This window comes from Hypomesus nipponensis, chromosome 11 (genome assembly GCF_054491055.1).
Source record: "Hypomesus nipponensis isolate SF chromosome 11, ASM5449105v1, whole genome shotgun sequence".
Lineage (NCBI taxonomy): Eukaryota > Metazoa > Chordata > Actinopteri > Osmeriformes > Osmeridae > Hypomesus > Hypomesus nipponensis.
In genome coordinates, this window is record NC_140371.1 from 17,424,606 (window position 1) to 17,448,743 (window position 24,138).

The following is a 24,138-nucleotide window of genomic DNA, read 5'->3' on the forward strand; positions in this document are numbered from 1 at the left end:
CAAATTTAAAGACATCATAGCCTAGATTGTTCACAAATTCCCATCCTGGGTTTGAGGGAGAGATTAAGAGCTCAGGATTAGATGCAGATTAGATAGCTGATTTGTCAAAACTAGTCCAGCATGCTATGGCATTAGTTCATTTGGCAGTATAAACTAGTAGAGTTTACACATTTACATTGAGTGAACAGCTTATGGGTGTCTATATTCACCTTTACTTTGCAATGTCACTCCAATAGCATTCAGTTCAAACATGATTTAGTTTAGAAAGAAATTCTTTATTGCTTAAAAATACACATACAGGTGAAAACTGCCTATGAGACCAAAGGAAATAACAAGTGATCATCGCCAGTCACTGAATATTGAATGACCTGCAAACTGACATATGTCTAGTAAAGCATTCAGTACATGAACAACAAGTTTTTATCAAGAAATTAAGGCACGGGTCTTCTAGACATTCTGCCATCGCACAGCACAGTGCCCAGTCAGTCATCAGAAGTCTGACAGTAAGAGAGCAGCAAGCCAACATTCAGTGCTACTGAATACCATGACTCTCTCGCCTGCTTCCCTTACACTGACTTCCTTACAGCACTCATTTAGTCTGGCTCCACTATTGACAGACAACATCCAATATATGTTTAGCAAAATTAACCCTTTTTATATATATAGATTTATTATTTTCATGATATTGTTGTCTTCTGTCAGCTATTGACAGTTTTGAAGCCAGACTGATTGTAAGCACATGGAATGGACTTTTCAATTTTATTCTATTTGTGTATTATCATTTGTGTTCATAAAATATAAAATGTATACAATGCAGCACATACCCACAGTCTTTCCCATTATCATAAAAGAAACACATATTTAGTAAAGATCAAAACACATACTAAAACAAAACACAAATGTACAAAATGGCCAAAACAAAACTGAAATACATTCTAAATCAATCTTCCACTTCAGTTTAATTGTCTTTCCTTGCGATACATACAGTCAGGCTATAACCATCCTCTTATTTACCTATGGCCCTCTTTCCTCAGAACTGACAGTTTTCTTAATACTAACCAAGCAATAATCTGCAGAATTTAAGATGCTTCAGGATGAAAGTGAATAAATCTTTTCAACAAGCACGAATAGAATGTAGAAGTAGAGAGGTGTCCCCAACATTGTAACTTATCTTACAAACTGTGACCAAGTGGTTTAGCTGGCTGGAACACTTGGGGACTGTAACTGGAGCACAAAGCAGTCTTATCTAGAACTAGGTCCCTCTGGGGGAAATTAGTTGACATCATTTCTTTAAGCTAACCGGTAATTGAGAAACCATCATTATTACAAATGTTTCAGACATTACAGGGTGACTACCTAGTTGTTAAGTGCACTTCGGTGATTTTTGCGATGACCAAATCACACCTGGAGACAGATCCGTTTGAGACAACCCCATCCCACGGCGTCACGGTTTGAATGTGACTTTGAAACTGTCGGATCAATGTGTCGGAGGGTGTGGGAGGGTGTAGGGGGACATCCACTTAGGAGACGACAACAGCAAAGTCAAACAATGCCTCTGAAGAGTCCTTTACCATCCTACACTACCATCACCCATTTTAGACAAGAAATACAACACTGACCCCACATTAGCACCTAGGGACATGTGGGACACTGCTGGGGAGAAGGGGATGGATCTAGGGGTGTGGTTAGGGGCAGAGGAAGGGGTATATTATGGGCAGAGAAATGGGCAGGGTTAGGGGAGGAAAAGGGGTACGGTTAGTGGGTAGAGGAAGCATCATGGGTTGGGGCTTGGCGGCTTCTTTATGCAGAGGAATAGATGTACTTGGTCTTGGCCATGCCTGTGAGCTCGTCCTCATAGCGCGGCAGGCAGCAGAAGAGAATGCCACAGCCGATGGTCAGGATGGTGGCGCCCCAAGCAAAGCCGTAGGCCCAGGTAAAGTCATAGTGACCTTCGAATATCAGGTCGTTGAACTTGACTGGATAGATGATGAGGGCGATGATCTGGACAACCACTGTGGGAGAGGAGAGGAAAACCATCAGAGACACACACACACACACAGACAGACACACGCACACACACACACAGACAGACACACACAGACAGACACACACACACACACACAGAGTCACCGTATTCCTCTCTCAGGGACTGGACTTCAACCTCAATAAGATACTGTTTGTTCTACGATCTCCAATTGAAGTGATAGTAGTGCATCTGGCTAAAGCAATGGATCAGGATATGGTCCAACTATATATCGCTATAGCGGTATATAGCTATAATTGATAACTAACGCTGTAAAATCTCTTTTTTGTACAGAGGGTTTAGAAGATAGCTGGTGAGAGTCTGATTAAGAGCAGCTGGTGGGAGAAATTTGACACAGTAGTGTGAGAGACTGACAACTCTATCAGGGTTGTGTGGAAAATGCCTTCACGTAGTGGTACTGTGGTTCTGCTAGGCCAAACCGAGGGCATGACTGACATTGGTTTACTATTAAAAGATCGACTGAAGTAGACTGCCTTATCATTCTCATTTTTTAAGGGAGAGAACCAATCTGTAGTCTAGACAGCGATACTTAATAACTACAGAATCCACACAGATGCAGGAAGAGAGCATTACAACTGTGTGACAGACAGGTAGACTCAACTATGACATACTCATGACTGAACATGAAGACATCCACACTCCTACACACACACATCGTTTCTGTTGAACACCTGACGGCAGCGTCTCTCTCCCTTTTCCCTAAGGGCTAGCAGGACTGAGTTAGACAAGCAGAGCTGAGTTCATCTGAAAGCTGGGCCCAGGTTTTAGGGGCGTGGTCTCTGAGGGGAGAGGCCTGGCTCAGTCATGTGGGAGTGTCCCTTTAGGATCTGACAATAAGAATGATGACTCAGTCTGAGTTCACACATTCTCCAAGTTCCCACGGCAACGCCATACCACAGCCCTGCCCTAAGTGTCCTTGCAGAAAGACTGATGCAAGTTCTTATCTGGGAAGATTCAATCCTCCCACATCTTACCTCTTCTTCTCATAGTTCTCGCTGCCTTTGATAGCTCCAAGTCCTTTATATGCTGCCTCTCTCTACAGAACACTTTCTCCCTTTCCTAAACCATTTATTTCCTTTGCTCTGTCTCCCCTATGGTAGCTGAAACACAAACTAAGGCTTGGTGACTTTCTGGCTCGAGAGTAGTGGTTGTTCTCATGTCAAATCCACTGACGCTGAGGAGAGTAGATTTGTCTGAACAAAAACAAAAAAACGTTTTCTCTGTAAATCTGCATATTAAGATTGCTTTGTCTTACCAACAATGAAGAGTAAGATTCCAATGATAGGCAGGAGGCCGATGTTGAGGGTGCAGCAGAGGGCGATGCAGGAGATGATGAAGGCTATGATGAGGATGATGAGCCCAATGATCATCAGAGCAGCCACAGCCTGGGCCCATGCTGTAAACAAACATCACAACACTCTGGTTAAGCCCCCTTCGCAAGATCAACTGATGGGCAAATCATAAGACTTCAGTGATAGGGTGATGCCAGGAACTCTGCATGCAGAGTGCATGGTGTCGTGTTCAGCAGTGGACCCCTAGAAACGTAGACCACATGATCTGGATGCAGGATTTTGAAATGTTTCTTTTTTTATTATAATTTATATTTCCCTCACTATAAAACGCTTACTTCTGCTGTAGTAAGTTCCGTGACAGAGGGAGTGCCCTGGTGGCTCATTGGGTGAGAGCATGTATCACTACGGCTATGCCTTCATGCAGGGGGTTGTGTTTGATTCCACACCCTGCCATTTCCTGCATGTCTATGCAGTACACTTCAGTACCCACGATTTGACACCCATCCCTCACCTAAGAAGATTATAGGGTGTCACCACTGTTTCTAGTGGAAGTGTCTCTGTCTACAGATTACGTCCTCTTCCCTGCCTCAACCACACCAGGGTGTGGCTTTAGGGTTGGGCCATCTACGCTCCGAGGCAGAGGAGTCACAAAGGAAAAGTTTGATCTCATCATTATTGCATCACTGTCTTAACTGCCAAGTTGTACTCATCAGCTGGTAGCAGACACCTGGGAGCTGCCATAGATTCTTCAGAAACCACATATTATCATCTACACCAGTGGTTCTCAACCCTGTCCTCAAGGACCCCCTGTCCTGCTTGTTTGAGATGTTTCCCTGCTCCAACACACCTGATTCAAATGCATGTTTGTTACTTGGCTTTTACAGAGCTAGTTAAAGACCCTTTTACGTGAATCAGGTGTGTTGGAACAGGGAAACATCTAAAACATGCAAGAGTCCCTGAGGACAGGGTTGAGAACCACTGATCTACATGTTGTAGTAACACCATTCTTTATATTAGTATTAGATAGATTCAGTAGTATTTGTGTCTGCGTGCATGACAGACTTACAGTCAGAGTGTCTGCTTTTCTCATGGTTATAGGCCCACGATCATAATAATAATAATCGTATAATATGTGAAGTCACCTAACCTGGTGACTGAACAGTAATGTGTGTGTCCTTCTCCTTCTGATGACAACAACAATGTGGCCCTTTGTGATGTGAGATAGCGACTGCACCATTGAAACCTCTCAACAAGTGAGGGGAACTAGGCTACCACTGGTGTGTGAACGACGGGATTTCTATTCCAGGTGAAATGTTACACTGAAGGACAAGGACGAATGAACTCAATCCCCCCTTCCCATATCTTTTTTTCCCCTCTCTTTCTCCCTCCCTCTGTCTAAGCTGGTCAGCAAGTGGACCTCCTCGGTTGGAAACAGACACTCATTAACTCTAAAAATAGCCCTGAGAAAAAGACTGTGTAAGCCATCTTGTTATGGACCCTTCATTCAGCTGGTTCACTTCAGTATTTTAAAACAATGAAGTTAACTATAGGATATAGACTATAAACTATGGAAAGGTTTGTGTAAATCTGTTTTTACATCTTTTTAGTTGTAAAAGTTGTAAATGATCGTAGCCATTCAGCTCCCCAGAGTATAATAATGTCTGAGTACCATGGCAGAGAAGATAATAGTGCAAAATTCAGTTCAAAGTTCATCCCAGCTGTCGACAGCAGTGGGTTCCCTTCCCCCATACTACAGCCAAACATGGACTACGTTGTAAATGTTTCCTTTCTCCCACAAGCCAAAACTATCTATATGATTGGTTTTATTTCAACGCGTACACTTTATTTATCATGATAGACATACGTGTACATGTCTGGATGTAACCTACGGGCTTTGACGTGCGTTCAGACCTGTTGATCAACTAGGAACCCTGCTTGCCAGTGCCATCGCTATTTTCCCTTATTTGACATGATTCGCATTTGTCGTGATAAAGAATGGATTTGAATAAACATCTTTGGGTTTGTTGATATACTTACGATTGTCCATAAGAGTCTTGCATTCCCATTGGTCATTCCTTCCTCGACATTGGGTCCACATACTGGCATAGTGGAACTTGGCACCCTCGTCCTCGACCCATCCAGAGGAAGCAGCGATGGCAATAATATCAAAAATGATAGCGAAAAGTAATAGAATAGGCAAGATCCACCTGCATCTTGGATATGCTATTCCACAACGAAACATGATCGCGATCAGAACAGACAGACACACAGTGCGAAACTGAAGCTCGGACTTGCAGCTTGGAGTTTTGAGGGAAGTAGCCTACACCTATTTTACGAATGAAGGCCCCACCCGTCTCTGCGAAGGTAATCGTTGTCACAGTAAACAGAAAACCTGTTCATAAACCTGTAGGGCTGGGCATGTCTGGTTGGCCTTGGCCCAATGCCGGGGGCCGATGGGTAGCCCAGCCCAATGACTGTTTCAAATTACAGTAACTCCTTCAGTGCCACTTGAGACTAAAGACGTTTTACTTTTTTGTCATTTTAGTTCTGGTTGATCTTTAATAGAGAATGAAGTCCTATGTATACACATTCCAAGGCTTATTATGTAGGCTATTACATAATATATATTTTAAAATATAATATTATTATGATGTAGGCTTACTGTGGCTACAACTAGCCTATAGCTTAATTATTAGACGAACAGTAGGCTACTTGTTTTCTTTCAACTTGATTAATATGATGGCTTTAGATCAGGAAATACATTGGTCTATTTCAGTGATCTAATTAGACATAGACGCTTTTACAATGGGTTATAATCTATGTATTTAAAGACAGACGTTATATTTCTTATGCACCTTGCTACCATGATATTATTGGTAGTCTTTAATGGATAGTGTACTATAGACTACGCTTTTACGCGAAAGGTTTGTTAAATTTATCATATTTTCCACTTGGAGGATATTTTTGTGACAAACCGCGATGATTGGTTTGTGGCACGTTTGCAGTCCGTGCATTTGAGATAGAACTACAAATCCCAGCTAGCGATAGTTTACGGAAGTGTGTGGACAAGCTGTGGTGGTTAAGTGGTTCATTTAACGGTTGACTCAAACAAACCTCAGTTATGCTAGGTAGATTTGTTCACGCCAACCGTGACAACATAAATATAGTTTGCTTATGAACAATCGTTTGCTAGCTGATTAATTAAGTAATTTATCATTCCCGAAATGAAACCATTGGATTCTGATGAGGATGAAGAGTTGGGGGCTTATCAGAAGAAACTGAGAGGTAACTACAGTAGTGGCTACTTCTGTTCTGTCTCTATCAAGGTAGTTACAGAAGCGCAATGCCTGGTTGGTTAGTGCAAGCAAGTGCGAAATTAGACAGGATTTCACATTTCTGTTTACATAATGACCTGATTGTTTACTTAGTTTGTAACGAAATGTCAGTAGTGCTACAAGTATGAAAAGTCATGGTCACCAACGTTTGAATTCTGTGTTATAGAGCGGGCAAACCGCAGCATCCAGCAGCTCAGAGGAGTCCTGGCGGAGCGGAGTTCGGATGGAGAGCTTGTGGAGGGAAGGGGCAGCCACTCTCCTGGCAGTCCGGGCGGAGAGGCATCATCCTGGACCCAGCGTCAGCAAAGTGAAGCTGGTAAGTAACACCAAATACTCTGGGAGGTGACAAGCAGGAACCTTCTGATGAGTCTCATATATCTGAATGCTTTTGGCTCTAGGCTACTCAAGAAGAGTTCATTTTAATTAAATGTTGATATCGATGATCCGTTGATCTCACTCTATGGTATACATGCAAAAATTTCAATATTTGTCTTTCAGTCAATCAGCTGAGGTCTCTCCTGCAGAAGCAGCAACGAGCATCATCCCCTCTCACTCCCTCCAAGACAAGATCTTCCAAGGTACTGAGACTCTCTGTAGGCTATGCATAGATACTATCCAGGAAGTTCAGTATACTCTTTATTAATTTAAGTTACTGATGAAAAACAATGCTTTACAGAATGTGAGCAGTTTTGCGATTTGTCAAACCAGTAGAATGACCATTCACAGAGGTTGTATGGTGCAGAGGGTTTGTTTTTGCAAAACACAATTTAGTTTATTTGGTTACTTCGAATAATTGGCAGTATACTTGACGACCATAACAGGCATTACTAGCAGTCCTACTACTATGAACATAATCAGTAATAGATCTCCACCCCAGTTCTTCTGATGGGACCTGTCTCTGAGTCTTTGTGTTTTGTCCAATCTAGGGACTTCAAGATGAAGCAGCCTCCAGCCTACCTAGCGTCCAGGACCTCGTCCCAATTATCCACAACCAATCAGAATACATCCAGCACCTGGAGGCAGAGGTCAAGTTCTGCAAGGTTAGTCCTGATTGGCTGCTCCTAGCACTGACTGTCAATAAAGGAGCACACAAATGTATTGATGGTTTACACAATAAACAATGATTGAAAAACAAGCAATGAAGACATACCATTTCGCCATGAATTATTCAAATCAAATGCAGAACCCGCAGCTGGGTTTTTTGGTGTGAGTGAACCACCTCTGCTTCACCTACAGGAGGAGCTAGTGAGCATGAAGCAGAGGATCAGAGTGGTGGTGGTGGACAACGAGAAACTTCAGGGAGAACTCAAGTCCAAGATGGTGGAGGAGACCCTGAAAGACTACACTCTCCTCAATGCAACGGTACAGTATACTGCTGTCCCAGAGCAAGTTCTGTCAGTAGCAAGTCATCCTCCAGTAAAGAGGCTGATAAGATCCTGTCCACCCGCCTCAGGTGACTGAACCTCCCCCCCCGGCCCCCCTCAGACCAGGAGCCCCCAGCACTCACAGCCCTGGGCCTTCTGAAGACCACCACTGGAGGAGAGAGCTGGTACGGAGGACATCTGCTGCTACTTCCCCTGGCCTCTCCGCCTCTTGTGTCACCTCCAAGCTTCCTGTCATTCTTGTGATCTGTAGCACCTCTCAGCCGTTTTGAGCCGTTGCTGTTGAGCTGGTGTGGGCATGCCCGTCCCTTAAGCTGTCTCATGTGCAGTGTGTGTGTGTGTGTTGCAGGAGCAGCTGAAGGTGCTTTATCAAGCCCAGACAGACACTCTGGAAGCCCAGGTCACGTCACTGAGGTAAAGCTTCAGCTGCGCAGCTCTGCTGCCACAAGAGACGCGACACAAAGAATATCTCAAGAACTGGTGTGCTCACATGTCTCAAGTCTTTGACACCGTCTCTCTGCATGGCTACCCGCCCGTCTGACTGCCTAGTCTGTCTGTATGCCCCGATCCACCAGGAAAGAGCTGGCCAGCTGTCGGAAGGAGGGTGAAGAGGTCAAAGGTCGCCTGAGGCATAAAGAGGCCATGGCGGCGCGCGGCGCCCAGCCCACCGTGGGCGGCCTGTGTCTCAAGTGTGCCCAGCACGAGGCTGTGCTCGCAGAGACCCACTCCAACATGCACGTCCAGGCCATAGACAGGCTCACCAAGTACACATTTCTCTTCGCGCAGATGCATTTGAATGAAAGACAATGTCATGTATACTTGGCATCATATTTGACAGACCCCTGTGTGCGTGCGTGTGTGTGCTTGTGTGTGTGTGTGTGTGTGCGCTCTGACCTGGCAGAGAGAGGGATGAGCTCATGGCTGTGCTGTGCTCTGTGAGGGTCAGCCAGAGCGAGGCCCAGCAGAGAGAGTGGTCGTCCTACCAGCAGGTCAAACAGGCCGTGGAGATGGCGGAGGAGGCCAACCTGGAGAAGACACGGGTGACTCCAACCGTCATACTAATACAGCTCTTAGTTACGGAGTGTGGAGCATCAATTGACTGTGTGTGTGTGTGTGTGTGTGTGTGTAGGCAGCTGTGCAGTGTGAGCAGTTGGGCAGGGAGCTGTCCAGGCAGAGGGAGAGGCTGGAGAAGGAGTCGGCCGTCCAGCAGCAGAAGCTCTCCGAAGCCAGAGAAGAGGCTCGGAGCGAGGCCCGCAAGGAGAAGGACGAGCTGGCCCAGACGGTAAGCAGCTGGAGCCCTGAGCACCCCTAACCCTGAGCACCTAGCCTGGCTGCCAGCCCAACTTCTCCCCGCCCACAAAAAGATTTGGTCAGGAAGTTGGGTCTGGAGGGTCTCGTATTGGGAACAACTACATAAAACCAGAATCTGGGCGGACCAATGAAATTGCCAGGGCGGGCTTTATACGATGATGGACAGATGTTCAACAGTAACGTAATCAACAACGTCACGAAAGAGCCTTTGGGTTGAATTCGTTTTCAACAAACAACATATTACGTTGCTCTGATTGGTTGTAGGTCTATCCAATTGAGCGAAGAGGCATTTGTTTTACGAGTTTGGTTGAAACACGCCCCGTCGTCACAGCCCAACGGAGAGTTTTCAGACTCATATTCCGACTAGAATTATGAGTATGACAACGTCAGGCTACTGAGCACCCCTCACCCTGCCGCACTTCACAAGCCGGACATTCCGTTCGACCCCAAACGTCTTGCGTGTGTGGCGTCGTCTGTCCTGCAGGTGGCGGGTCTCTCCCAGCGCGTGGCAGAGCTGCAGGGTCAGCTGGATAAGGGGGGCAGAGAGGGAGCCTCGCTGAACGCTCAGCTGGACGAGGCTCTACGCAAACTCACCGCTCAGGAGCAGGACAGCAGCAAGGTGTGTGTGTGTGTGTCCTCAGGGAGCACGTATGTGTGCTTGGACTAGTAGCAGGAAGCAATGTGCTACTTCACCCCTTCACCCTTTTTTACTGGAATTGTTCTATGGCTGCAGTAAACCCATGTAACCACTGGGTGGCACCAACGCCTTGTCAATGTCTGTGTTTTGTTAAGTGTGGCGAGTATTTTACTCAGAACTGACCCGATCATTTCTTTTTGCTCATACTTACTATATTTTATAATCTATAATCCATTGTCATTGAGACAGTGATACATTTATCAAAATACATAAAACCTCTGAAAAGTCTGAAAGTCCACCTTGATTTTCTTGAGTGCAGACTTTAAAGTCATGGTTGTACTCCAGCCCCATATGTCAGGTCATGTGTGTGTGTGTGTGTCTGACCTCCCTCACCTTCCTCAGGTGTGCGGGGAGCTGAGGTACCAGCTGAGTCAGGCCCAGCTGAGGAGAGACGAGGCGGAGAGAGGGCTCAGAGAGACCTCCTCCAAGAGCTCCAGACAGGTGGAGCTGGCTGGACAGGTGAGAAGGTCCGCAGCAGCAGGAGACAGGGTGAACACCAGGAAACGACATCGGGACACGGGACAGACGGCACGACATGTATTTAGATGCAGTACAGAACACGTTCTGACATGCTGTTCTGTAGTAGACGGTTGCGTGTTACTGCTGGACTCCTATTGCTTAACCGCTCATTTGTAACCTTCAATTACAATTAATCATTTGTAGCAACAATTACCTCAAGATTCATTTAAACGCACAACACATATATTCTGTAATGTTAGTAGCATCAAAATTATTTAGTTCCGACTGGGCCGTAACAGAGGAGACACAAGATGTAGCGTTGTATAAGCCTCTCCCTCCTTCCTCCTCTCTCGGCGGGACAGGAAGTAGAACGCCTGGGTCAGGAGCTGATTGGCTACCGGCAGCGATTGGAGGCAGCCCAGAGGGAAGCCAGCCAATCCCAGGCCGAGGTTCTGAGCCTGATGGAGCAGCTGGGACAGGCCCGCCACCAACTGCACCTCACCAGGTAACAGCTAATCCTATTAGACATGCCACAGCAGCACCCGCGCCCCACCCTCCCAGCCCTGCCCCCTCCGCTGTGCCCACCAGTGCCTGTGCCAGCCCCACTGCCCAGCACCCAACCCGGTGCCCAGCCCTGGACCAACTGGACCTCACCAGGTACCACTAATCCTGTTACACATGCCAGAGCACTACCCACAGCCCCTCCCTGCCACATGCCCAGGCCCGTTCCGCTCTGCCAGGCCGAATTCGACGACCCTCCGGCCCCCTCTGGCCAGCCCAGCCCCGCCACCCAGCCCAGCCCAGCACCCATAATCCTATTAGACATGCCACAGCAGCACCTTTCTCCCCATGCCCAGCTCCCTGCCACTCTACCCCGTCCACTGTTGCCCCCTCCCTGCGAGTGCCAGCCTCTGGGCTGCCGACCAGCACACCCTGTGTAGGTTCCCCCCTAATCCTCCCCCCTGCTCGGCCGTGCCAGGCCGGAGGCCCCCCAGGACCTCCAGCCTCAGCCCCAGCCCCAGCCTCAGACAGAATGTCAGCTCTGTTCACAAAGGACAGGACGGTGGCTCGGCCTTCCGGTCGCCATTTTCCTCTCCCGTCCTCTCATCTCAGCTGGCCTCTCGTCTCCCTTGCCCTCTCCTCCTCTTCTTTCTTTCTTTTCTTGTCTTCCCCTTCCCTCTCTTCCCCTCTCAACTTCTCCCCTCTCATCTCCCCATCTTCTTTCCTCCCCACTCTTCTCTCCCCCCTTCTTTTCTCTCCCCCCTCTCTCCCCCTCTTCTCTCTCCCCCCTCTTCCCTCCCCCCTCTCCTCTCCCCCTCCCCCCTCCCCCCCTCTTCCCTCCCCCCCCTCTTCCCTCCTCCCCCCTCCCCCCTCCCCCCTCTTCCCTCCCCCCTCTTCCCTCCTCCCCTTTTCTCTCCCCCCTCTTCTCTCCCCCCTCTTCCCTCCCCCTCTTTTCTCCTCCCCTCTCCTCTCCCCCCTCCCCCTCTTCCCTCCTCCCCTCTTCTCTCCTCCCCTCTTCTCTCCTCCCCTCTTCTCTCCTCCCCTCTTCTCTCCTCCCCTCTTCTCTCCCCCCCTCTTCTCTACCCCCCTCTTCTCTCCCCCCTCTTCTCTCCCCCCTCTTCTCTCCTCCCCTCTTCTCTCCCCCCCTCTTCCCTCCCCTCCTCTTCTCTCCCCCCTCTTCTCTCCCCCCTCTTCTCTCCTCCCCTCTTCTCTCCCCCCTCTTCTCTCCTCCCCTCTTCTCTCCCCCCTCTTCCCTCCCCCCTCTTCTCTCCTCCCCTCTTCTCTCCCCCTCTTCTCTCCCCCTCTTCTCTCCCCCCCTCTTCTCTCCCCCTCTTCTCTCCTTCCCTCTTCTCTCCTCCCCTCTTCTCTCCTTCCCTCTTCTCTACCCCCCTCTTCTCTCCCCCCTCTTCCCTCCTCCCCTCTTTTCTCCCCCCTCTTCTCTCCCCCCTCTTCTCTCCCCCCTCTTCTCTCCTCCCCTCTCCTTTACAGCGGCAGATTGGGGCTGCTGGCTCCTGCCTGTGCCCTGTACTTCTCATGACGGGCAGGACTGGCGCCGTCACCTCTCTCTCACCCCCCCCCCCCCCTCCCTTCCCATGTCACCCCTCCCCCCCACCTCATCTCACCCCTCTCTCACCTCTCTGTCCCACCTCCCCCTCCCCCCCCCCCATGTCCACTGGTGTGCCTCTGCCAGCCGCTCTGGGCAGTGTCTCGTCTCCCGCCCCCGGCCGAGGTGTCAGAGACAGGCACAGATGTGCCCTGGTGCCACGCGGAGCAGTCGAAGCAGCGGGCAGGCTGGCAGGCTGGCAGGCTGGCACAGTTGCAGGGCTACTGCTGATCTCACCCCTCCTCTCTCCCCTCCCTCCTCTCCCCGCTCCCCTCTCCCCCTGCTGTATGCTGCTGCTTCTGCTCTGATCTGTGTTTAACTGAGTTAGACTGTAATCTGGACAGCTGTGGAGAAGGACATGCTAACACCAGCGCTACATGCTGCTGGGCCGATAGGTGGCTCGCGGGCTTGAGGCTAGGCTAGCCGTAACACCCGCCTGGCATTCGTTGCGCTTAGCTACTTAAGGTGCACTTAATTTAGTCATGGTGGGGAGCCGCATAGCTCCTGACTTTGTGAACACTCCACACCTCGAGCATTTGAAATCATTTTAAGGTACACGTGTTTGTGTGCTGGCTCTCTGTGTGAGGGGCTGACCAGTGTGGGCCTTGGCATAGCGGCTGTATGTGTGTGTGAGAGTGTGTGTGTAGCGTTTAATGTGTTTAACACTCAGGCAGGTTGGAGGGCCAGCCATGGAGTACAGATGCAGCTGACATCTGGTCCTGGCTGAAATCTTCCTTCAGGCCAAGCTGAAGGACGCACACACACTCACACACACACACACGCCCGTTGTCGTGCTTGAAGCCCAACTAACATCCTCTATGTGATGTAGCGCGTGTCTCAGTCCAGACTGCAGCCCCCCTCGTGGGGGGGGGGGGGGGGGGAGGGCTGGGCTTCAGTCAGAGACACGTTCTCCAGCGCCCCCGCTGTTCACTCCGGGCGCTGCGGGGTCTTTGTAGCGGCGCGGCCCGTGTGTGTCTCTTCCAGGGAGAGACAGGGAGAGAGAGAGGGGGAGAGAGAGGGGAGAGAGAGGGGGAGAGAGAGGGGGAGAGAGAGGGAGAGGGAGAGAGGGAGAGCAAGCTGAGGGGCACACAGCCGTGCGAGCAGGCTTCTGATGACCAGCTTTGATTCCGGTCCTTTCTACCGTGTTCATCCCGCAGCACCGCAGATCACAGCAGCGCCGCTTCAGACGCTTTCCGAGGGACATGAAGCTCTTGTCGCCTTTCGTTTGATATTTAGGAACCTCTCCCCCTCCCCAAATCACACATACAAAGACACCCACCAACACACACACACGCACTCACACACAGACGTGCCCCCAGGCCCCATGGCGGCTGGTGCAGAGCAGGGCCCCCCATCCTGGCACTCCAGGATCGGATCATCAGCCAGCTGTGCGGCGAGCAGACCAGGATCTGGACTAATCCTCGCCACTCTGTTCTCCTTCCTCCCGACGCCGCTCAGCCCGGGCTTTAGACCGTTTGTTTGTTTGTTGTTTGTTTGTTTGTTTGCTCCCGTCTTTTGTCTCCCTCCCCCTCCCCCCGCTCCGCTCGGGGGAGCCCGCAGGACGTCACCCAAAAACACGCTGGAAAACCAGGCGGCATAACTTTTCTCGGCGCCACGCGCCAGATCCGCCTGACCTGCGGCACGTGGCGAGCGTGCGGGGTGGATCTGAGCGTGTGTGTGCAGCGTGTGCGGATTGGACGGCACGCCGTCCACACTGGCTCCCACTCTCTGCTCGGTTCATCCTCATCAAATTGAGCATCCATTTTAATGGCGGTGGCCTGGGAAGGAGGGGAGGGGGGGAGACATGGGGGGGGTGTTGGCTTTGAGTCTGGATGGGGGGGGGGGGAGGGGGAGCACTTTGCAGGGCAGGCCTGGGTCAGGAACATGAGCATCAAACTCCACAGTATTCATGATGTCACTGAGCTAACCCCACACAGCCCTCTGTCTGCCTGCCTGTCGGTCTCTGCCTGCCTGCATGTTTGGGATTCAGTCTGCCAGCCTCTTCCTCTGTATCTCTCCGTGTCTGTCTGACTCTGCTGTCTGTGAGCAGGTACACAGGCTGATTTGAACTTCCCTTTTATTTCTTGAACATTGCCATCTCTATGGCCTATCCTAGTCCAGTCCTAGTGTCCAGTCCTAGTGTCCAGTCCTAGTGTAGTCCTAGTGTAGTCCTAGTGTCCAGTCCTAGTGTAGTCCTAGTGTAGTCCTATTGTCCTGTCCTAGTCCAGTCCTATTGTCCTGTCCTAGTCCAGTCCTAGTGTCCAGTCCTAGTGTCCAGTCCTAGTGTCCAGTCCTAGTGTAGTCCTAGTGTAGTCCTAGTGTCCAGTCCTAGTGTCCAGTCCTAGTGTAGTCCTAGTGTCCAGTCCTAGTGTCCAGTCCTAGTGTAGTCCTAGTGTCCAGTCCTAGTGTCCAGTCCTAGTGTAGTCCTAGTGTCCAGTCCTAGTGTAGTCCTAGTGTAGTCCTATTGTCCTGTCCTAGTCCAGTCCTAGTGTCCAGTCCTAGTGTCCAGTCCTAGTGTAGTCCTAGTGTAGTCCTAGTGTCCAGTCCTAGTGTCCAGTCCTAGTGTAGTCCTAGTGTAGTCCTATTGTCCTGTCCTAGTCCAGTCCTATTGTCCTGTCCTAGTCCAGTCCTAGTGTCCAGTCCTGAGTGTCCAGTCCTAGTGTAGTCCTAGTGTAGTCCTAGTGTCCAGTCCTATGTGTCCAGTCCTAGTGTAGTCCTAGTGTAGTCCTATTGTCCTGTCCTAGTCCAATCCTATTGTCCTGTCCTCATCCAATCCTAGTGTCCAGTCCTGAGTGTCCAGTCCTAGTGTAGTCCTAGTGTCCAGTCCTAGTGATAGTCCTAGTCCAATCCTAGTGTCCAGTCCTATGTGTCCAGTCCTAATGTCCAATCCTAGTGTAGTCCTAGTGTCCAGTCCTAGTGTCCAGTCCTAGTGTAGTCCTAGTGTCCAGTCCTAGTGTCCAGTCCTAGTGTAGTCCTAGTGTCCAGTCCTATGTCCAGTCCTAGTGTAGTCCTAGTGTCCAGTCCTAGTGTCCAGTCCTAGTGTAGTCCTAGTGTCCAGTCCTAGTGTCCAGTCCTAGTGTCCAGTCCTAGTGTCCAGTCCTAGTGTCCAGTCCTAGTCCAGTCCTAGTGTAGTCCTAGTGTCCAGTCCTAGTGTCCTGTCCTAGTCCAGTCCTAGTGTCCAGTCCTAGTGTCCAGTCCTAGTGTAGTCCTAGTGTCCAGTCCTAGTGTCCTGTCCTAGTCCAGTCCTAGTGTCCAGTCCTAGTGTCCAGTCCTAGTGTCCAGTCCTAGTGTCCTGTCCTAGTCCAGTCCTAGTGTCCAGTCCTAGTCCAGTCCTAGTGTCCAGTCCTAGTGTCCTGTCCTAGTCCAGTCCTAGTGTCCAGTCCTAGTGTCCAGTCCTAGTCCAGTCCTAGTGTCCAGTCCTAGTGTCCAGTCCTAGTGTAGTCCTAGTGTAGTCCTAGTCCAGTCCTATTGTCCTGTCCTAGTCCAGTCCTAGTGTCCAGTCCTAGTGTCCAGTCCTAGTGTCCAGTCCTAGTGTCCAGTCCTAGTGTCCTGTCCTAGTCCAGTCCTAGTGTCCAGTCCTAGTGTAGTCCTAGTGTAGTCCTAGTCCAGTCCTATTGTCCTGTCCTAGTCCAGTCCTAGTGTCCAGTCCTAGTCCAGTCCTAGTCCAGTCCTAGTGTCCAGTCCTGCCAGGTTATCCTCTGGTTTAGTTGTGTTAGCAGAGGAAGCTAGCTGAGCAGAGGAAACGGTCTGTCTTAAGTCGCTTTGCCACCACATGGTATCAACTCGCCTCTACTTGCTTTTGGTACCAGGTTGGTATCCGTGGCTGCAGATCGTACCCCCTCAATCTTGCTGGTCGTCATAGCGACTCCGCATTGACGTTGTCTTAAGGGCGACACATACCACTCTCTCTGGTTCTTTTGATCGACAACCAGGAGGATGGAGGTTTTGCCCCAAAAATACCCAAAATGACAGCATACTAGGCACCAGGTTTGCCTGATGGAAAACCAGGAAAGGTGAGTCGGGTTGGGACAGTACCACACAGTGGAAAAGCACCAAGACTCAGTTCACCTTCCTGCAACCTTCCCCACCCAGACACACACAGAGACAGTCAGGCCAGACCTACCACTGTGCCCCGGACACCAAGTTACACATCTAGCCTCCAAATCCCATTAAATATGACACGCTCCTCTGCCCTGCCCTTAGCTTGTCTCACGCTCTCTCTCTTTCATTCTCTCTCTCCCTCCCTGGCAGTGTGTATTGTGGGGTACAGGCCCTGAGAGGGAGGGTGAGAGAGAGAGGGATGAGGGGAGTCTGAGAGAGGAAGAGAGAGTAAACTAGTGAGCAGATGCAGCTTCTCGCCAGAGGGAGAGAGAAATCTGTGCGCAACAAAACTGCTGCACTCCGAGTCAGTGGGAGGTGGTTGTCCAATCAGAGTGGAGATAAAAGGCTGCTGCCACGCGGGCCGCTCCTGTCGGGGTGGCAGTAATGAACTCTAGGTCTCTGCCAGCCCTTCAACACACACACACACACACACACAGTTCTCCTACACACACAAACCCCTGTGCCAGCCTGCTGAACCTGTCCTGCACCATAGACAGATACTCTATAGAGAAGACATCACCTGTCCAAGCACTGTATTTATTTTCTTCAAACTCTTTACCAAAACCGTACGTCGTCCCCTTTCCGGTGTGCCGAGCCCAAATCAAACATGGTCCCAGTAGCTACGATGCCCGATCTAGAAGCCCTAGCTCTATACGGGCGCAGGCATGGCCCTGCCAGGTAGGTAGGAGGGAGGGCAGGAGAGGGATGGAGGGGGGGGGGAGGAGGAGGGGGGGGAGGAGGAGGGGGGGGGGCGGGCACGGGGAGCTGGGCGGCAGCCATGTTGCTGGGTAGCAGATGGCGTCAGGGCTGGCAGGGGAGGGGCTGCTTAGTAGAACTAATCAGACAGTTACGGATAGGGCAGCTGGGAGGGCCGCGGGCCAGCCGTGGGGGGGTGGGAGGGAGGGCGGGGGCGGCGGAGGCGGAGTGTCTTGATGTTGACAGTGGTGTGCCCATTGGCCCGGGAGGAGACCTTGCCGTGTTCTTCTCGCCTCCCTGTCAATGCCCTCTCCCTGCCACCGCGTCCGTGCCTGTGCCCAGCCTCGGACACACACACACACTTCCGTGGCCAAGGCAGGCCTCTAATATCAACCTGCTCCTCTAGTTGCCCAACTCGGTGTACCTGTCTCTCCCGTTTCCTGTCTCGACCTGGCCCCCACTCACTCCCTCTCTCTAGCTGGATCTGTCTTTCATTGTCTCTCTGTCTTTGTCTTTCTCTGTCCTTCTATCTTCTCCGCACCTGAGATGGAAACTCAAAAAAGACCTCCCGTGTCCTGTGATGGCACACGGTGGAAGTCTTTGGACAACTAGAAACTCCTCTGGACATCCGGCCTTCTCTGCAGAGCTCCCCCTTTCCCCCATTCTCCTCGCCCCTTCTTCCAGCCCTCCATCTCTCCGTCTTGCTGGGTGGGACAGGAGGTAATGCTGAGAGACCTGAGGCTAACTGGAGACAAATCTGTCGGGTGCAACTGTTCTCACTTGGGCCAACTCTGCCCAGGGAGGGTGCCCTACTTACTGCTTCTGGAACACGCCTCACCATCCCTCCTTCTCACCATCCCTCCTTCCCTCCCTCCTTTCCTCCATCCTCCTTCCTGTCCTGTGGTGGAATCATGCGTGTGGTTTTGAGGGAAAGCCAAAGACAAAGCAAACCTCCATTTTGTGATTTTAGTGATAGCACGATTGATCTTAGGGAAGTTGTGGAATGTGTGGGTGTGTGTGTGTGTGTGTGAAGAGAGCGAGAGAAGGGCTATCTCTGTGGCCTCCTCTGCCCCCCCACACCTCCTGCTGTTTGAGTGGCAGCTTTACTGGGGTTCGCAACTCTGGTCCTCTCTCACTTGGGCTACCTCTCTCTCTGTCTCTCTCTCTCTCTCTCTCTCTCTCTCTCTCTCTCTCTCTCTCTCTGTCTCTCTCTGTCTCTCTCTGTCTCTCTGTCTCTCTGTCTCTCTGTCTCTCTCTCTCTCTCTCTCTCTCTCTCTCTCTCCTTCCCTCTCTCTCTGTCTCTCTCTCTCTCTCTCTCCCTTCTCTCTCTCTGTCTCAGTACTTTTCCTCAGCCCTAGCTAGCCTGCCCGGCCAGGCCCTCCTGTGCCAGCCATGCCCTGGTACTGCAGGTGCAGTAGTGCCACTCAGAGCAGATGACTTCAGTATTAGATCACACTGTCACACCAGGGGGTGGAGTGGAGAGAAGAGGAGAGGAGGTGATAGGGGAGAAGGAAAGGAGTGGGGGGGAGAACAACTATAAGAGGAGAGGAGAAGAGGGTATAGGTGAGAGGAGAGGTGGGAGAAGAGGAGATGAGAAGAGAGGAGAGAAGGTGAGAGGAGATAAGAGGAGAGGGTGGGAAGACAGACAGACACCACCCCTCCTCCCCTCTCCTCTTCCCCTCCTCCCTTCCTCTCCTCCAGCTCTGGTTGTGTTTAAAGACCCTCTTTGTTTCCCTCCGCTGTGGCCCCAGCTTCAGTGGAGAGTGTGTGATGGCTGCCCAGTGGCACCCAGGCTGTGTTTAATGTGACACAGTTGAGCGTAGTGGTTGGCAGAGAGCGGGGGCGGGCCGGGGGGTTGGTCCCTGTGTGAGAGCACATGAGAAGGGAGTGAGGGAGGGCGTCGAGGAAGGGTGTGGAGGGAGGGAGGGAGGGCGTGGAGGGAGGGAGGGAGGGAGGGCGTGGAGGGAGGTATGGAGGGTTTGGAGGGAGGGAGGGGTTGCACAGGTTGTACTCTGGCAAAAAACAACAACTCCTAGTCGGTGTGTGTGTGACTGTCACATGACCAGGACGTGTGAACTCCAGTTCAGGTGGTGACACAGGCTGGTTCACCGTGGGAGTTTACCCTGTTTACTCCTTTTCTCTTCCTTTCCATTTCTCTATTTCTCTCTGTTCTCACTCGGTTCCCGTCATGCAGTATTCCCTTTCTTTTGAATCTCTTTTCTCAGTTTATTTGCTACTATTATCCTTGTTTCTTTTTGCAATATTGTTGCTGCTTTTTCTTTCCTGCAATCTGTCTCTTTCCTCCTCTCTCTTGCCCCTATACTTCATTTCAATTCTTACAAAGAATTGAACATTTGTATTATATAATTTATGCACAAGTTAAACTGCAATTCTCAGATGTTTTAGGAAGTTATGGTCTCATTAATTTTGCTCTCCTCTTGAGTATGCTCTAAATAACATCTTATATATGGCAGAAGGATAAATACCGTATGCATTACTCACTATTTATGTAAATGACAGATATTACTGGGGAAAGATTTGTGTACATTGTAGGTCAATATTGAAGCATCCATATATGTGTGCGAAGGCACAGATGTCGATACATTTATGTAGCATCTTCTCATCGAGAAGAAGATTTCCATCTGTGTTGATTAAGCAATGAACTACCCACATGAGTTTGTATAAGTTAGAGAAGGAAGTTAACGTCTGTATTCTCCGCTGAGGTGCACTCTTAACCTGCGGGAAGTGTGCCGCGTGCCCTGGCGTGCGTGCGTGCACGTGTGCATGTGTGTGCGCGGCGCGGCGCATTGGTTACAAAAGGAAAGGCTCTTCTTTTTTCCCCCGTGTGTGAATTGAGGCTGATTCTCTCCGTCGGTGCGGCTGACCTTGAGGGGTGCTCGTGCTCCTTGAAGAAGAAAGCAGAAGCCCGCTGTAAACAAAGTTCACTTCTGACAGATGGATTGAATGACAGAGAGGTTGCGGGCGCCAGAATGGGCCTGGCAGCGCGGGCCGTGTTCAGCGGCCGCCAACAGGAGAGGAGGTGTGAACAGGTGCGGGGCTGCTGAAGGAAGAACCACCAGATGGAGGAAGCCACAGCCAGTTTAGTTAAAGGAAAAAGGGTGGGAGGAGAGGGGGGGGGGGGGGGGGAGGGAGGAGGGCTGGGGGGGGGGGCGCTCGGGGGGGAGAGGGAAAGAAAACTGATGGGAAAAAAAGCATGGTGGTGAAGATGAGAGCCCTCAGGATGGATGGAGGGATGGATATTGTAGACGGAGAGCGAGTGCTGTTCGCCAGGCAGAAGAGGGCTGCTTTTGATTCGTCTATTTCCGAGAGAGTGGAGGAGGTGTTTTGGGTGGAAAGCGGGGTGCAATTGACACACATCATCCAGTAGCTGTGTGTGTGTTTGACACTTCTGTACCCACGCGTTGTTCTTCACCAGTGCTTTGCTGCACAGTAGTTCTTCCATTGTTGATTTTAGTTTTAGCATTACTGTTTTAATACAATTAATATGAATGCATTTATAAAGGTGTGACGTGACCACTTTTGTTGGAGTATGTCAAATAGAGTAGTTTTCAAAAGGTTAGTAGATATGTGATATACAGTAAATCCCAGTGTTGAGATTACACAGTTCTTTTTGTTCAGTAGATGAGTTTGTAAAGTCAAATCCTGCCACTTTCAACTACATGCATCTGTAATGTTTGTTTTTAGAGCACATCCTAACACTGCTTTTATCATTCAAAACTGTTTTGACAGTAACTTTGTGTCAGTTTATTTACTGTTAAATATATTGGTAATTTTACCCCAGAATGAATGGTTTTAATCAAAGCTTGCCCTTCCTCTCTCTTTCTCTCCCTCTCTCGCTCCATCTCTCTCTCTCACCCGCCGTAGCAGCTAAGGCTGTTAGCTCAGGCACTCCAGAGCAGAGCGTCTGACTCCTATCCACGCTGGTTGTTAGGAAGCATAGCATTTGGCCGTTCCTGGCGCTGGATCATGGAGCACCGCGGGGTGCAGCTATGGCTGCGCTCTGCTGGGCCCTGGCAGGCCAAATCAAATGGACAACAGCTTGACTAGTGCCCACTTAGGCAGGCATGAGTCCTTACTCACCACTCCAGCATCCAGCCATGAGACGTCCAGGCTCCAGATACAACCTAGTGGCTACCCTACCTAGCCACTACAACCCCTGTGACCTCGCCACTCTAGATAACTACTCAAGTCCCAGTAATTAAGCTATCGAGCCACAAATAAGTAACAAGCTAGAATACCCGGCTAGCACAATACCCAGGCTATCGACTCCAAACTGAGCAATTCAACTACCCCACCTACCTACCTTCCTACCTACCCTAACAACAGTACCTAGCTACTCAACCTACATAACCCCACATCAGTAATTTGCTATCCTAACTAGTTACCTAATAACAGTCATCAGTCACCCCACCCCTGGATACACTCAGTCAACCCCATCATCTACTGCATGATCTGCCCCTGCTCCTGCCCCTGCCCCTGCTCCTGCCCCTGCCCTGCTCCTGCCCCTGCTCCTGCCCCTGCCCCTGCCCCTGCCCTGCCCTGCCCTGCCCTGCCCTGCCCTGCCCTGCCCTGCCCTGCCCTGCCCTGCCCTGCCCTGCCCTGCCCCTGCCCTGCCCCTGCCCCTGCCCCTGCCCTGCCCTGCCCCTGCCCTGCCCCTGCCCCTGCTCCTGCCCCATCTCCTGCCCTGCCCCTGCCCCTGCTCCTGCCCCAGCTCCTGCTCCTGCCCTTCCCCTGCTCCAGCCCCTGCCCCTGCTCCTGCCCTTCCCCTGCCCCTGCCCCTGCCCCTGCCCCTGCTCCTGCCCCATCTCCTGCCCTGCCCCTGCCCCTGCTCCTGCCCCAGCTCCTGCTCCTGCCCTTCCCCTGCTCCAGCCCCTGCTCCTGCCCTCCAGCCAGCCTGGCTCTGGGACTGGCTACACAGGTCACAACCCCACCGCCTCAACTCTGCCCCTCACTGGCGGGTCACAAGACCTCTGGCCACTAACCTACTGGACCACATCACAGCATAACCTACACATCACAGTGTAAATGTGAGATAGCAAAAATACATCTGGCCTTACCTGGGCCAGAGTCTTAAGATTTCGGTTTTAATGTGTGGCCTGACAAGACCTGCATCTGTACGTTCCACATGCTTCCTTATTCAGTTTGGCACCCTTGTCACCTCCTCTGTTTTAAGTTTCACATTCCATAATTATTGAAATTCCAGACTTTGTTATTGTCCATCCAGGGCTAAATATGCTTTGTATTCTGCTCTCTGTACGTGCTAGGAAGGCTATTATCCCATCTCTGATGTGAAAAATAGGCGGCTTATGACTCAGATAACAATGAGAGTATATTTGATCTATATTATCCACGTCAGTACTGGCTTATGAACTGCTGATCTGTACTTACTTCTCATAAGGAGCTAATCAACAACTTTGTGCTTTCACTCTTTTCTTGTCTTCCACACACACACACACGCACACACACACACACTATCTGACCACAGCTCCCCTCGTCCTTCTGTTCCAAACTCCAACTTTCTCCCCCCCCTTCCTCCTCCTCCTCTTCCTCCTCCAACCAAACTCTCTACCCTAGCTCTCCTAGTCATCCTCCTGTGTTCTGGAACTTTCTGGCCGGCTGTCTCATGCTAATTGGTGGTTAAACATGGTGGGTGTGAGGCTGGGCCCCCCTGGAAGCCGACAGGACCAAATGGCTGGCAGTGCCCGCCTGGCGGCCCCCCGCGGGGCGCTGGTGTGGATGGTGTTTTAGGCCGCTGTTCAAACCCAGCAGGGGTGCAGCGTTCTCTCCTGGTGTCCCAGGCACACCCAGCACCCGGCGTTCACACACGCACACACACACAGACTCAGTCACACACACACACTCACACAGAGGAACAGACACATAGACGCAAACGTAGGGACACACACACACACACAGGCACACAGCGTTCACACTCCAGACGACAGCAGGAGCACAGACGCGGTCACTTTGGAGACTCAGTCCAAACCCTGCAGGGGAGAAAAGTTTACAGTACTCTCTCTCTCTCCCTCTCTCTTCATTAACGCCTTTGGACTTTTGGAAGATAAGACTATTTCTTTCTTTGTGTTTTTTTTTTTTTTTTTTTTTGCGAGTAGCGATGTTGTTTTCTGGTGGACTCGAGTCTGCCAGATTGTGTAGGGTTGGACTTGAATCTGCCAGATTCATCCTGTTTGCCGTAGATTATTATGTGTAGAAATGTATAGAAGGCTAACCCTAACATTATAGGAAGAACCAAACCCTTCACATTCCTCCAACCAGACATAAACATGAAAGCAGCATCCGTTTAGTACGTATCCATATTGTCCTTTTTCCCCCCTAAATTGATACATAAAATATTAATCATCACAACGAAAGGGAAATTCTGTGCAAATGAAAACAGATGTTCTTGCTGAACCCACCAGTTTGATACGCGCAGATAGTTAGCACACCTCTCTGCCCTGTGTGAGAAGCATTCCTTGAACAGTAGCCTCTGCGCTGACCCACAGCGTGCGGGTAGTGCCGGGCGAACTGCAGTCGCTCGGCATGGCTCTAGTCCGGCGTGTGTTGTTGTGTTGTGGACAGCTGCAGCAACACTCAGGGGCTCTCGGTCTGGTGCTTGACACTTTTACCCTTCAGCAACCTCCTGAGATGGAACTCACTGTGTACTTCTGTCTCTCTCTCTCTCGCTCTCCCTGTTTT

The 24,138-nt window shown here is 50.7% G+C and overlaps 2 protein-coding genes across 3 annotated transcripts in view; one reads left to right on the forward strand and one right to left on the reverse strand.

The window, feature by feature from the left end:
• Positions 1-254: 254 nt before the first annotated feature.
• Positions 255-5,730, reverse strand: perp (p53 apoptosis effector related to pmp22). The gene is made up of 3 exons (XM_084667273.1): positions 5,374-5,730; positions 3,300-3,440; positions 255-2,012 (listed from the first exon to the last, which is right to left on the reverse strand). The coding sequence occupies exons 1-3, from the start codon at positions 5,576-5,578 to the stop codon at positions 1,801-1,803; spliced, it is 558 nt and encodes a 185-aa protein (XP_084523399.1). The 5' UTR covers positions 5,579-5,730; the 3' UTR covers positions 255-1,800.
• Positions 5,731-6,384: 654 nt separating this feature from the next.
• The window catches only part of sdccag8 (SHH signaling and ciliogenesis regulator sdccag8), a 31,750-nt gene continuing 13,996 nt past the window's right edge, over positions 6,385-24,138 (forward strand). For both annotated transcript variants that reach the window (XM_084708911.1, XM_084708910.1), the window contains exons 1-13: positions 6,385-6,621; positions 6,838-6,987; positions 7,170-7,249; positions 7,598-7,711; positions 7,908-8,033; positions 8,125-8,220; positions 8,403-8,467; positions 8,629-8,817; positions 8,955-9,093; positions 9,183-9,335; positions 9,849-9,983; positions 10,404-10,520; positions 10,883-11,025. In XM_084708911.1, coding sequence (XP_084565037.1) covers positions 6,561-6,621; positions 6,838-6,987; positions 7,170-7,249; positions 7,598-7,711; positions 7,908-8,033; positions 8,125-8,220; positions 8,403-8,467; positions 8,629-8,817; positions 8,955-9,093; positions 9,183-9,335; positions 9,849-9,983; positions 10,404-10,520; positions 10,883-11,025 — 1,568 coding nt within the window. In that variant the 5' untranslated portion in view covers positions 6,385-6,560. The remainder of the gene's footprint in view (positions 6,622-6,837; positions 6,988-7,169; positions 7,250-7,597; positions 7,712-7,907; positions 8,034-8,124; positions 8,221-8,402; positions 8,468-8,628; positions 8,818-8,954; positions 9,094-9,182; positions 9,336-9,848; positions 9,984-10,403; positions 10,521-10,882; positions 11,026-24,138) is intronic.

Excerpts from the sequence above, each read along its gene's own strand:
- perp (XM_084667273.1), bottom strand. The coding sequence starts at position 5,578 with ATGTTTCGTTGTGGAATAGCATATCCAAGATGCAGGTGGATCTTGCCT. Across the intron at positions 3,441-5,373 it reads CAAGACTCTTATGGACAATC|CATGGGCCCAGGCTGTGGCT; the intron begins GTAAGTATATCA and ends GTTTGTTTACAG. Across the intron at positions 2,013-3,299 it reads AATCTTACTCTTCATTGTTG|TGGTTGTCCAGATCATCGCC; the intron begins GTAAGACAAAGC and ends CCTCTCCCACAG.